A 14,741-nucleotide genomic window follows, 5' to 3' on the forward strand; every position below is an offset into this window, starting at 1 on the left:
AAAGGAAAGGGAAGGGAAGGGAGAAGGGAGAAGGGAGAAGGAGAAAGAAGGGACGGAGGGAGAGAGGGAGGAAGGAAGGAAGGAAGGAAAGAAGCAAGGAAGGAGGGAGGGAGAGAGAGAAGAAAGGAAGGAAGGAAGGAAGGGAAGGAAAGAAAAAAGAAAGAAAGAAAGAAAGAAAGAAAGAAAGAAAGAAAGAAAGAAAGAAAGAAAGAAAGAAAGAAAGAAAGAAAGAAAGAAAGAAAGAAAGAAAGAAAGAAAGAAAGGAAGGAAGGAAGGAAGGGAAAGAAAGAAAGAAAGAAAGAAAGAAAGAAAGAAAGAAAGAAAGAAAGAAAGAAAGAAAGAAAGAAAGAAAGAAAGAAAGAAAGAAAGAAAGAAAAAGGAGGAAGGAAGGAAGGAAAGAAAAGAAAGAAAGGAAGAAAGAGAAAGAAAGAAAGAGAGAGAAAGAAAGAAAGAAAGAAAGAAAGAAAGAAAGAAAGAAAGAAAGAAAGAGAAAGAAGGAAAGAAAAGAAAGAAAGGAAGAAAGAGAAAGAAAGAAAGGAAGAAAGAAAGAAAGAAAGAAAGAAAGAAAGAAAGAAAGAAAGAAAGAAAGAAAGAAAGAAGAGGAAGGGGAAGGGAAGGAGGGAGGAAGGAAGGGAGGAAGGAAGGGAGGAAGGAGGGGAGGAAGGAAGGGAGGAAGGAAGGGAGGATCCTTTCTCTGGGAACTGTGGGTAACACTAAATCGTCCTGGAACACAACAATGAAAGAAGAAAGGAAAGGGAAGGGAGAAGGGAGAAGGAAGGAAGGAAGGAAGGAAGGAAGGAAGGAAGGAAGGAAGGAAGGAAGGAAGGAAGGAAGGAAGGAAGGAAGGGAGGAAGGAAAGAGAAAGAAAGAAAGAAAGAAAGAGAGAGAGAGAGAGAAAGAAAGAAAGAAAGAAAGAAAGAAAGAAAGAAAGAAAGAAAGAAAGAAAGAAAGAAAGAAAGAAAGAAAGAGAAAGAAAGAGGAAGGGGAAGGGAAGGAGGGAGGAAGGGAGGGAGGAAGCAAAGGAGGAAGGAAGGGAGGAAGGAAGGAAAGGAGGAAGGAAGGGAGGAAGGAAGGGAGGGAAGAAGGGAAGAAAGCAAGGAAGGAAAGAAGGAAGGAAGGAAAAAAGAACAGCAATTACTTTTGCAACAACCTAATATAAGTTTTTAATAGTTAAATATTCTATTCCATGCATTGTTGCTGAATACCTTATAAACAACAGGGCATCCTATGACCTGAATTTCCCAAGTTATGAGTTGAGGGCTTGAACTAGTTTTAAAAAACAAGGAGGCCAGGCGCGCTGGCTCACGTCTATAATTCCAGCACTTTGGGAGGCCGAGGTAGGTGGATCATGAGGTCAGGAGTTTGAGACCAGCTTTACCAAGATAGTGAAACACCATCTCTACTAAAAATACAAAAATTAGCCAGGCAAGGTGGTGCACACCTGTAATCTCAGCTACTTAGGAGTCTGAGGCAGAAGAATGGCCTCTGGGAGGCAGAGGTTGCGATGAGCCAAGATCACGGCATTGCACTCCAGCCTGGGTGACAGAGGGAGACTCCATCTCAAAAACAAAACAAAATTTAAAAAAAAAAAGGAATCTAGAACAAGACATTAGAAGTATATGTACTTTTATTTTCATTCTGTGCTATCTGATGCCTACTGCTATTTGTCTTCATATTTAACCTCCAACAGTGACATTTTGCTCCCTCCAGACCACCTGATTGGAGCTTATGTGCTCTCACACAGTACCTCCAACCAGAGGGAGTCGAGTGCCACAGAAAGGCATAAAAATCACCAGTAATTTTGCATTTATTTTACTTTGTGCCTTGATACAGAGTACTCAACAAATGCTCTTTGAATCATATTTAATAAATATGTGTATTTGGGATTGTATCATATTGCAGCTACCTGGATATATAATTTAATTAGAAATATAATAATTTGTGTGGCTCAATCAACAAATGACTTTTCTCTTTCTCTCACTTTCTCTTTCTTCCCCTCTCTCTCTTTCTTCTCAGTTGATGTTGCTGGAGTTCAGTGTTGTGCAGATGGCAGTGACAAAGGCCATAGCCACATGAGATATGATAAAAGGTCCCTGAAGAAGGTGGAGAATCAGACATCTTATGAAATTTTCCAGAGTGGGTACTGGATCTCTCCTGTCTAGCACCATGCTGTCCTCAGCCCAAGGGGAATTTCCTTCCAGAGACAGAAGACAGTGACTGAGGTGGGGAGACAGATCGTAACACTGAGACTTACGTGGGGACATCAAACAGAAAAAAGGTGGAAAAAAACAGAAAATTCTTTCTTCTGGACAGCCTTCTCTGTTCTAACTTTAACAAAATTCTCCCCCCAGCGGATGCCAGCACACAACCCTATACATGCTATGTTTTTTCCTATACATACCTACCTATGATAAACTGTATTCATTAGTCGCAGTAAGAGAGTAACAACAATAACTAGTAATAAAATAGAAGAATTCAGTAAAATAAGAGTTACTTGAGCACAAACACTAGGATATCATGACAGTCAATCTGATGACCAAGAGGGCTACTAAGCATCTAAATAGGAGGGTAAGTGTAGACAGCATGGAGATGCCGGACAAAGGGATGATTCAGTCCCAGGCTGGTATGGAGCGGAAGGGCATGAGATTTCATCACACTACCAAGGCACACAATTTAAAATGGGTAAATTCTTATTTCTAGAAATTTCTATCTAATATTTTCAGACTATAGGTGCCTACAGGTAACTGAAACCCCAGAAAGTAAAACTGTGGATAAGGATGTACTACTGTACATCCTCCTTTGAACTAGCCTTATCATTTGCTAGTATATACATATATACCTACATACATACATACATATACACATACATGCACACACCTATATGTGTACATACACACACACACGTGTACATCTACTAATGTTGGAATAACTTTGCTAAATAAGATGCACAACTTGTTAATGTCCTACAGAGCAATGAAACCATAAGCATTGGGGTTATCTTTTCTACTAGATAAAAATCCATTATCATTTTCATAAAGTTTTCTTTACATTAACATCTAACTTTTTGCTATCTAGTTTTTAATCAATCATAAATAGAAATCAAATGAACTATTTCTCTAGTGAATCAAATGTCCTCAAAAAGACACAAAAGTCATCTTTTTGCTTTATTTTTATTTTTACATAAATTAAAGTTTTAAATAACAACATTCACGGTAGTTTGTGACTGTATATTTTGACTTCGTCCTTCAAACTGATTTTGTACTTTGCTGTATCAGGCTTGCCTCAATTTTTTATTCACTTCTGAATTTTGCTGGATTGGTTTATTATTTTTGTCTATTTCTTTTCCTTCTAGTGGTTTGGGAGGGTTTTTTTAATCCCATTACTATTGAATGCCTGTTAACTTGGCCCCTTTTTCTTTCAGTCTCTATTCCCACGGCCTGAAGCATGAGGGTCAAGCTGTCTGTAATCAGCAGAGAGACAACCCAGGTGTTATTCCACCTCCACTGCCCACCTATACCATTCCCAGCCCCACACAGCTCTGAAGTATGGCTTTTCTGGGGCTCTGTGGGGAAAACTAGAACTGGCTGCTTCAAGGACTCCGCCTGTTTTTGCAATGGAAAAAAGTTCTAGATTCCAGTTTCTCTATGAATTCAATGACATGGTTTAAATATCTGTGGTGTTCTTCAAAGTTTTTTCTTCTAATAGAACCTCTCATGATTCTCCAACCATGAGATAAATTCATTATCATTTTTATATTTCTTTTGTCATTGCAAAGGAGGTTTTGAAAGAGTGGAGGACATGCTAACGAACTCAAAAATCCACATTATTTCTTGTTTCCATCTGTTGCTCATTTGTTATTTCCGTTGGCCTGTCCACCTCCTATCCTCCCTCTTAGACTTGGAACTTTAGTCTCGGCCAGTGTAGGGAAAAGAAAGAGAGATCAGACTGTTACTGTGTCTATGTAGAAAAGGAAGACACAAGAAACTCCATTTTGATCTGTACGCTGAACAATTGTTTTGCCTTGAGATGCTATTAATCTGTAACTTTAGCCCCAACCTTGTGCTCACAGAAACATGTGTTGTATAGAATCAAGGTTTAAGGGATCTAGGGCTGTGCGGGATGTGCCTTGTTAACAATATGTTTACAGGCAGTACGCTTGGTAAAAGTCATCGCCATTCTCCATTCTCAATTAATCAGGGGCACAATGCACTGTGGAAAGTCGCAGGGACCTCTGCCCGGGAAAGCCGGGTATTGTCCAAGGTTTCTCCCCACTGAGACAGCCTGAGATACGGCCTGGTGGGACGGGCAAGACCTGACCGTCCTCCAGCCTGACAGCCGTGAAGGGTCTGTGCTGAGGAGGATTAGTAAAAGAGGAAGGCCTCTTGTGGTTGAGATAAGAGGAAGGCCTCTGTCTCCTGCATGCCCCTGGGAACGGAATGTCTCCGTGTAAAACCCAATTGTACATGCGTTCTATTCCGAGATAGGAGAAAATTGCTCTGTGGCTGGAGGCGAGATATGCTGGCAGCAATGCTGCTCTGTTATTCTTTACTACACTGAGATGTTTGGGTGAGAGAAGCATAAATCTGGCCTACGTGCACATCCAGGCATAGTACCATCCCTTGAACTTATTTGCGACACAGATTCCTTTGCTCACGTGTTTTCTTGCTGACCTTCTCCCCACTATCACCCTGTTCTCCTGCCGCATTCCCCTTGCTGAGACAGTGAAAATAGTAATAAATAAATACTGAAGGAACTCAGACACCGGTGCCGGTGTGGGTCCTCCGTATGCTGAGCGCCGGTTCCCGGGGCCCACTGTTCGTTCTTTCTCTATACTTTGTCTCTGTGTCTTATGTCTTTTCTCAGTCTCATCCCACCAGACGAGAAATACCCGCAGGTGTGGAGGGGCTGGCCACCCCTTCAAGCCGGGATTATCAGGGCATTTGGGTGTCTGAAAAACCAAGCCCAAACTCATCAGTTTCATAAGTGCATCCAGAGCCAGCATGACCATAATAGTTGCCTATGATGAGTTTCTATGCCTTAATATGAGAAGAGAACATAGGAGCTGGATGCCAAGTAGGTAGACAGGGAGGGCAGGGAACTCTGAGACAGAGCTTGAGGAGCCCATTCCTCTTGCAAAATGAAACAAAAACCACAGCACTGAATATGTAAATCTCGGTGGCTGAAACCCTCCTAGGATAATAAGCCCTGACACAATTGCTTCTATCTTCTCTTACTCTCAAGGAAGTCAAAAAAACACCTGCAGCCCCACTGTCCCCTTGGAAACAAGATGAACATCTACATTTTCTAGAGTGGGACCAGAATCTCTGTTCATATTTATGTCCCATGCATTTGCACATGGCCGGACAAAGGACTTTGCTTCTGCCAGCACATCTGTCTTCAGATATGAGAGGGAACAGACACAACCCGGAAGCAGCAAAGAAGCAGTTCTTTCTCAAGTAACCTCCTCTATCTCCCTCCTTCCTGGCTAAGGGTTCAGCCTTGATCCTTGGGAATCCAGGACAGACATCCACTCATGACAAACTAGCTGGAAGAATGACAACCAATCAGGTTCTAAGCACCACTGGATGTGAACCACAGAATTCCCCCCTCTCCTTGTGGAATATCAGCTTATGTCTGACAAAAAAACGTAAAAATGAGAGAGTTACAATCTTAAGGAGGAGTCAAGCTAAAGCAAAAAGAATCACCTACTCTGGATTTCAGCGTGACTGCTGAGCTCAAATATATACAAAGAGAGAAAGAACCACAAACTTGAAGATGGATATCGGCTACAGACTTTCCTGAGTCAGGTAGGGAAACTGCCATCCCTCAAACCTTGCAAAAGGCAAACTTATGCCTTGTGTCCCCTGACGTACTGGGTGATGTACTGTATGTTACTGAATTGAGGGGAACTTCCTAAATTGGCTAGTAAATTATGCCAAATAAAAAGCAAAAATGATAATTCTTGAAATGTTACACCTGAGGAACATTGCTAAAATAATGTATCGGTAGTTTTCAGGATGATTTGTAGATGTGCATTGAAGTGTGTGCTTGTGCTCTCTCTCTCCTCTCTCTCTCTCTTTCTCTCCTTGCCTCCCTCCCTCCCTGCCTTTCCTTCCTCTCCCCTCCAAAGCAGTTTATTTTTTTTTCTGATAATCTAACTTTGCTGAGGGTTCAATGTAACGCAGTTTCAGTGATGAGTTAGTTGGAATGTTCCCCAAGAAATTCTATTTCCAGCACTCTTATACATGAAATCCAAGAACCTCTCAGACTATCTTACTGACACCTTGCCTTTCCTCAACAAATCAATCTTATCAATGTCCATCATAGATATTTTGTAGAATGGTAGATCCTGGCAGAGTCTCTCAGATGCTTCTGAGACATGATTTGCTTTCAAAAAATGAACCACACACATCCTAAGGATCTCAGCCACTTTCCATGATTCATTTTATGTTACAGCAGACATCACAACAATCGTTCCTATAGATCGCCACTGCATGTGATCAATAAAATAGTTTTGCCACAATGATACTTATGCTAATCATCTTTTATTGGTTACAAAGCCTGCTTTATAATAGTTATTCGGTTGTACTGTTCATATTAGATTTCCAATTAGTTCACTTAGGAACATGAGTCCCTCGAGCAGCTCGGTCATCTTTTCCATTCCCATTTCTATCCCCTACATCTCTTTCATTTGCAGAAGACTATCTCCTACACTGAAACAGGAAAGCTTTTACCTTTTTGGCATGCTTGATTTAAAGATTATAGAAAAGTATTTGACAAACAAAACTCATACATGTGTGTACATGTCATTTAAAACTTTATGTTTACGCATTGCACAGGAATATTGAGAATGCTACTAGGCAATGTCAGAGTTTACTTTTTTTTCAAAATTAGTACAGCTTTATTATTTCTAAAAACTGTAAAATGAATATATTCACACAACTATACAGAAGAGTAGGAAGAGAAGGTGTCATTGTTCCTCCTCTGCAATCCCAGGAGATAACTACCAAGCACAATTTATGTGTCCTTTACAAATCAGCCCATATTTATATACATATATAATCAATTTAGATGGGATCATGATATCTCACCACACATACTCTTCAGTGGCCTGCATTTTCACAAACACCTTCCACATAACTATATAGAAGCCTACATCTTCCTCTTATTGTCTGGCTTTGTGCAACATTGTAAAGCTCTAATAGGAGTTTAATTAAATTCCTATTAATGATGATTTCAGTTATTTTTCACTTTTTAAACAATATTTCCATGCATAGTCTTACATATAAGTCTGGACAAGCTTATCCCAGTCTAAGGAGCTCCTTTTACCTTTCCCAATCCCAGCACTCCCTGTCATGCTTGCTACTTCCGTTGGGTGACTTTACTCCTGGAGTATAATCTGCATATAGTTCAGTTAAGTACATGGGTTCTGAGTTTAGGTCACAGCTCTGCCACTTACTGCCATATGCCAGTTCCTTGACCTCTCTGCCCTCAAGTTTTTGCACCTACAAAATAGGGGTAGTTCATAGAGTCTTGGGAATCATTAAATGTGATGATCCATGTACAATGTCTGGCACTTAAGTAAGTGCTCAATAAATGTCACCCTTTATGATTGGTATTGCTTGTATGTCTGCAGAGAAAATCATTTTATGTCTCCTTTAAAAAAGGACTGTGCCCTTGGTCAGCTATTTTGCACATTTAAATTTCACTTGCCAATGTTAACTCTCCACCTCTATCTTGATCCCTCTCATTCCTCATCTTCTGGTGAGACCAACTGCTGATTCGGCTATTCAAGGCAACTAGCAAAGCTGCCAGTGACAGAATCAAATAAACCTACCCTTAATCTTTAGAATTATAGTTATGATTTGTGTTGTAAAAGTTACTATTGTGGTAGTCGTATTAGTCTCCGCTCTATGATAGCCTCTCTGATCTATTATTGATTTTCAATTGTGCGTTTTTTTTTTAATTTATTCTGAAAATGTTTGTTAATCATTTACTAAGTAAAGATACTGGACTGGGACTGAGCCTCCCAAATACAGGACAAATAAAACATCAAACAACTTATAATTTAGAAGGGTAGAAGAGAATCTGAAAGCAGGTAAAAATAAGGAGGCACTCGGCCAGGTGCGGTGGCTCACACCTGTAATCCCAGCACTTTGGGAGGCTGAGATGGGTGGATCACGAGGTCAGGAGATCAAGACCATTCTGGCTAACGTGGTGAAACCCCGTCTCTACTAAAAAAATACAAAAAAATCAGCCGGGCATGGTGGCGGGCAGGGTGGCAGGCACCTGTAGTCCCAGCTACTGGGGAGGCTGAGACAGGAGAATGGCGTGAACCCGGGAGGTGGAGCTTGCAGTGAACCGAGCTCGTGCCACTGCACTCCAGCCTGGGTGAGAGAGCGAGACTCCGTCTCAAAAAATAATAAAAAATAAGTAGGCACTTTAGGCCCAGTGACCTGTCTCTGTACTCTGTAAATTCAGGTCACCTGCTCAGGGATAATCTGAGAGAAGGTCTCTCTTCAGTTGAATCTTGAAAGACAATTAGCAGTTCACAAGCTAATCCAAGTGGACAAAGGTGTTCCCAAGCAGAGGGAGTGCAAAAGCTGGAGGCCATAGAAAAACTGTAAGGAATGTCGGGAGGTGGGAGTAATGTATGGAAGGGGTGGAGATGGAAGGTTAAGAGAGATACAAGACTGCAAAAATGGAGCTGGACTCAAAAGAAAACACTGCAAAGGTCTTCAGTGTTGTTGATGAGATCACTGTGGAAACACTATGGAACACTGGGACTCCATGGCAGCTCCAAAGATGGCATGCACCTGGTCCAGCTCAGTCAGAGCTGAGCTCTACCTGTGCTGTGACAACAGGCACACCAACCAAGTAAAGTCTACTTTTCTACTCTGTTAATCTTCACTTTGGTTTCATATACCATCCGTACCTACATTTCAAAATGCACTTCAAAGTTTTGAGCCTTAATTTGATATACATTTAGTCTACCTTTTTAAAAATAACATTGCAGCAAAGGAGAAGTTAAAATAGTAAGACAGCCTGTAATTATTACTCACTGAGAAGCTGATTTCCATAATTACACTAAATGAAGTTTATCCTTTGCAAAAGCCCCCCAGCCCACCCCAAAAGAAAGTACAAAAAAAACTGACCATTTTTTTCATTGCTTTTCTTTGTAATTTACATTCAGTCTACTTTCTAAAAAATAAATAAATAATAAGCAGTCCAGATGTGGCAAGTTGCTAGAGAAAGGAACCATCAGGCCATAGGAATAAATACATTCTCTTCTTGGATTTTAGATCTCACCTAAGAAAATAAACATATACTATGTCAGAGAAGCCTCAGGGCTTCCACACCTGCTCAAAAAGGGAGTTGAGCTTCAGCAGCTGACCCAGGGCTCCGTTCCCCTTTGGTGAGAAGGGTTTTTGTACAGCAAGACAATGGAGAGCTCTCACTGTGGTGGACGTTCGGCCAAGGGACCAAGGTGGAAATCAAACGTGAGTTGAAACTTTGCTTCTTCGTTGTCTGTGTCTTCTGTTCCCTGTGTCTATGAAGTGATCTATAAGCTGACTCTGCAATCAGACTCTGACATCCTTCAGGGAAAATATAAAGATAAGTCTGTAATCAAACTTGAGAATTGAGTGTACATTTTCTTTGAAGAGCAAGCAAGATTCATTCATTGGGTAAGAAGAACTTGCCTAAGCAATAGCTTCAGAAATGTCCTGGGGAACATAACATGTTCTGGACAGAGCCTTGGTCAATTGTCAGAAAGGGAGTTTTTGTATAGGAGGGAGGTTAAGAGGAACCATTGTGTGTACAGTTTTGGCCAGGGGACCAAAGTGGAGATCAAACGTAAGTACTTTTTTCCACTGATTCTTCACTATTTCTGTCTAATTAGTTTACTTTGTGTTCCTTTGTGTGGATTTTCATTAGTTGGATGTCAGGGAACTAACAAACTTCATTCCCAGGTTAGGTACAGTGGAGGGGAAATTGTTCCACAGCAGGCTAGCTTGTGGCTAGCTTTTAAGATTTCTAAATCAAAATAACTTCGGTGGGGGAAGGAGGTTTGCTGACCTTTCAGGGAGGTTTTTGTAAAGGGAGAAGTTAAGACTAATCACTGTGATTCACTTTCGGCCCCGGGACCAAACTGGATATCAAACGTAAGTACATCTGTCTCAATGATTCGTGAGATTTTGGTGCCATTGTATCATTTGTGCAAGTTTTGTGATATTTCGGTTAAATAAACCTGGTGACCCAGAAGTAAACAGCGGGACACCAGAAAATCAACTTAAAAAGCTGAGCAAATAGACAAATCATTGGGTTTGGGAGGAGAATAGGATTCATGGGGGAAATGGGAAAGAAATAGCTAGATTTTTCTCTGAACAAGCAGCCTATCTCATGATTGGCTTTGAGGGAGGTTTTTGTTGAGGGAAAGGGTAAGATCCCTCACTGTGGCTCACTTTCGGCGGAGGGACCAAGGTGGAGATCAAACGTAAGTGCATTTTTGTAATGTTTTTTCTTATAAGGTTGTAAATTTGGGGAATTTTTATGTTTAAGATATTAGCTCAGGTCAATTCCAAAGAGTACCAGATTCTTTCAAAAAGTTAGATGAATAAGGGACTGAAAATTAGTTCATCTTAAGGGATAGCCAAGTGCTAGCCGGTTAAGTGAGGCATCTAAATTGCAAGATTTTCTCTGCATTAGTCAGGCTAGTGACATTAACAGGGAAAACAGATTTTTGTTAAGGGGAAAGTAAGTTAATACTGTGGATCACCTTCGGCCAAGGGACACGACTGGAGATTAAACGTAAGTAATTTTTCACTATTGCCTTCTGAAATTTGGGTCTGATTGCCAGTATTGACTTTTAGAGGCTTAAATAGGAGTTTTGTAAAGATGGGTAAATTAGGGCATTTAAGATTTATCATGGGTTACGAAAGTTAAACTCAGCTTCAAAAATGGATTTGGAGACAAAAAAATTAAATTGTTCTAAACTGAATGACACAAAGTAAAAAAAAAAAAAAAAGTGTAACTAAAAAGGAATCCTTGTATTTCTAAGGAGCAAAAGTAAATTTATTTTTGTTCACTCTTGCCAAATATTGTATTGGCTGTTGCTGATTATGCATGATACAGAGAAGTGGAAAAATATATTTTTTAGTCTTTCTCCCTTTTGTTTGATAAATTATCTTTTCAGACAACTATAAAAATCAATAGCATGCCCTAAAAAAATCAGGAAAAAGTGACGTGTACCTATTTGCTATGTAGGAGAGGCAGCTTACTTGAAAATCCGCAGCAATGTTGTTTTTAGAGTCTATAATAAGCAACAAACTCAAAAAGACACATTCTGTAGGAATAAGGGCTTCACAGATAGAGATCATTTTTTAAAAATCCATTTTGTCCATTAGACTAAATATGAAATTATCTCTTATTGCAATGGTGGAAAGGTGGTTATTCCCAAAAGCTCAATCTCAAAGAAATGTGTTTAAATTGAAAAATGTAAATAATTGCAATTTTTAATGACCATGGGTCTATGAAAAAATAGGAAATATTTTAAAGAGTATGTTCTTTTATTACCCTCTGTTATGACTTGTCTACATTTTTATTCCGCCAAGAAGTCCGTGGCACCGCGAGCTGTAGGCAGAGCCGCGGTCTTTCTTGATTGAGCGGCTTTGGTGGCCTTGCCGCCGCCCTCTTGGGGCAGCTGCCTTGCCGCTAGCGGCCATGGCCACCCCGCGTCTGCCCGATTAATGCTGCCGTAGCCAGATTTCCTGATGCACAGTGATACTAATAATGCCATTAACGGAAAGAGAACAGAAACGTAACGGGCGCTGAGCTGGGAAAACTAGGGAGAAGACTGATTTATTAGAGATTTCAGAAATAAAATTCACATTCATTACGATATCTCATTAGTGAAAATTTCCATTGGGGATTGTAAAGAATTTAAAGCTTTTTTTTTTTTCAGTGCTATTTAATTATTTCAATATCTTCTCATCAAATGTATTTAAATAACAAAACCTCAATCAAAAAGAAAGAAATATATAATTCTTTCAGAGTAAAAATCACACCCATAACTTGGCCACTGAGGGCTTGATCGATTCACTTTGAATTTGGCATTAAATACCATTAAGGAATATTAACTGATTTAAAAATAAGATATATTCGTGACCATGTTTCTAATTTTCAAAAATGTAGCTGCCGGTGTGTGATTATATTTCAGTTGTACAAAATATCTAAACCTATAGCAATGTGATTAATAAAACCTTAAACATATTTTCCAGTACCTTAATTCTGTGATAGGAAAATTTTAATCTGAGTATTTTAATTTCATAACCTCTAAAATAGTTTAATGATTTGTCGTTGTGTTGCTGTTGTTTACCCCAGTTGACTTCAAAAGTGATATTTAAGGAGGATTATTTTGGTCTGCAGCAACTTGATAGGACTATTTTAGGGCCTTTTTAAAGCTCTATTAAAACTAACTTACAACGGTTCAAAATTGTCTGTTTTAAACTATTTCAAAATGATTTTAGAGCCTTTTCAAAACCTTTTAAACACTTTTTAAACTCTATTAAAAGCTAATAAGATATCTTGAAATAATTTTCATATCAAATACATTGATTGTTTAATGTTTAAATGTCAGATGAAAAAGGTAAAGCTATTAAGAATTCACCCAGATAGGAGTATCTTCATAGCATGTTTTCCCCTGCTTATTTTCCAGTGATCACATTATTTTGCTACCATGGTTATTTTATACAATTATCTGAAAAAAATTAGTCATGAAGGTTAAAAGAGAAGAAAATATTAAACATAAAAGGTTCAGTCTTTCATGTTGAACTACTTCGTTAACAGCGAATTTAGCTTTAAAAAAAAAAAAAAAAAAAAAATCCTATTCCTGTTATCTGTTGACTTCTCCTGGCAAAAGATTCTTGTTTTTCGTTTGAACTACTGCTCTCCCACCCGACGACTGGAAATCCCCAGAGGGGGATTTCCAAGAGGCCACCTGGCAGTTGCTGAGGGTCAGAAGTGAAGCTAGCCACTTCCTCTTAAGCAGGTGGCCAAGATTACAGTTGACCTCTCCTGGTATGACTGAAAATTGCCGCATATGGTTACAGGCCTCGAGGCCTTTGGGAGGGCATAGAGAGTTGCTGGAACAGTCAGAAGGTGGAGGGGCTGACACCACCCAGGCACAGAGGCAGGGCTCAGGGCCCACTGTGCAGGGAGGTTTTAGCCCAGCCCAGCCAAAGTAACCCCCAGGAGCCTGCTGCATAGTCCTGGAAGAGGCACAGCGGAAATAAAAGCAGACAGAGGCTTCTCTTGACTCAGCCGCTGCCTGGTCTTCTTCAGACCTGTTCTGAATTCTAAACTCTGAGGGGGATCAGATGACGTGGCCTCTCTTTGCCTAAAGCATTGAGTTTACTGCAAGGTCAGAAAAGCATGCAAAGGCCTCAGAACGGCTGCAAAGAGCTCCAACAAAACAATTTAGAACTTTATTAAGGAATAGGGGGAAGCTAGGAAGAAACTCAAACATCAAGTTTTTAAGTACGCTTCTTGGCCTCCCTGCTTTAATTATCCAGGATAAGCATGCTGTTTTCCGTCTGTCCCTAACATGCCCTGTGATTATCCGCAAGTAACACACCCAAGTGCAGAACTTTGTTACTTAAACACCATCCTGTTTGCTTCTTTCCTCAGGGGCTGTGGCTCCACCATCTGTCTTCATCTTCCCGCCATCTGAAGATCAGGTGACATCTGGAACTGTCTCTGTTGTGTGCCTGCTGAATAACTTCTATCCCAGAGAGGCCAGCGTAAAGTGGAAGGTGGATGGTGCCCTCAAAACGGGTAACTCCCAGGAGAGTGTCACAGAGCAGGACAGCAAGGACAACACCTACAGCCTGAGCAGCACCCTGACGCTGAGCAGCACAGAGTACCAGAGTCACAAAGTCTATGCCTGCGAAGTCACCCATCAGGGCCTGAGCTCGCCCGTCACCAAGAGCTTCAACAGAGGAGAGTGTTAGAGGGAGAAGTACCCCGGGCCCCCCACTTGCTCCTTAGCCCCAGCCTCACCCCCTCCCATCCTTTGGCCTCTGGCCCTTTTCCCACAGGGGAGCTACCCCTATTTCGGTCCTCGAGCTCATCTTTCACCTCATCCTCCTCCTCCTCCTTGGCTTTAATTATGCTAATATTGGAGGAGAATTAATAAATAAAGTGAATCTTTGCACCTGTGGTTTCTCTCTCCTTCCTCATTTAATAATTATTATCCGTTGTTTTACCAACTGCTTGATTTCTCTTATAAAGGACTAAATATGTAGTTGTCCTAAGGCACATCAGCATTTATAAAAATCATCCTTCATTCTATTTTACCCCATCATCCTCTGCAAGACACTCGTCCCTCAAACCCACAAGCCTCCTGTCCTCACAGTCCCCTGGGCCGTGGTAGGACAGACTTGCTTCCTTGTTTTCCCCTCATAGTCCTTTTTAAGAGTGGCAGTTCTTACAGTCACACATCCTTTGATCTAATTCAACCTACCCTGAGAATCTACCAAAGCAAATTTTTCAAAAGAAGAAACCTGCTATAAAGAGAATCATTCATTGCAATACGATATAAAATAACAACACAATCAAAGCAACCTAAATGAACAAACAATAGGGAAATGTTTAAGTTCATCATGGTACTTAGACTTAATGGAATGTCATGCCTTATTTCCATTTTTAAACATGTACTGAGTGACTTCTGTCTGCCAATGGCC

The 14,741-nt window shown here is 40.4% G+C and overlaps 1 protein-coding gene across 21 annotated transcripts in view; it reads left to right on the plus strand.

Moving 5' to 3' along the window:
- Positions 1 to 14,212, plus strand: part of LOC102116898 (immunoglobulin kappa variable 2-30) — a 970,872-nt gene extending 956,660 nt beyond the window's left edge. For 4 of the 21 annotated variants that reach the window (XM_065527515.1, XM_065527520.1, XM_065527518.1 and 1 more), the window contains exons 3-4: positions 9,463 to 9,500; positions 13,687 to 14,212. In XM_065527515.1, the coding sequence (XP_065383587.1) occupies positions 9,463 to 9,500; positions 13,687 to 14,009 (361 nt within the window). In that variant the 3' untranslated portion in view covers positions 14,010 to 14,212. Of the gene's footprint in view, positions 1 to 9,462; positions 9,501 to 9,766; positions 10,164 to 10,457; positions 10,496 to 13,686 lie in introns of those variants that run through there. The other 17 variants (XM_065527523.1, XM_045368534.3, XM_045368530.2 and 14 more) reach the window with 7 other exon arrangements.
- The last annotated feature ends 529 nt before the right edge of the window (positions 14,213 to 14,741 follow it).

Source organism: Macaca fascicularis, chromosome 13 (genome assembly GCF_037993035.2).
Source record: "Macaca fascicularis isolate 582-1 chromosome 13, T2T-MFA8v1.1".
In the NCBI taxonomy this organism is placed as follows: domain Eukaryota; kingdom Metazoa; phylum Chordata; class Mammalia; order Primates; family Cercopithecidae; genus Macaca; species Macaca fascicularis.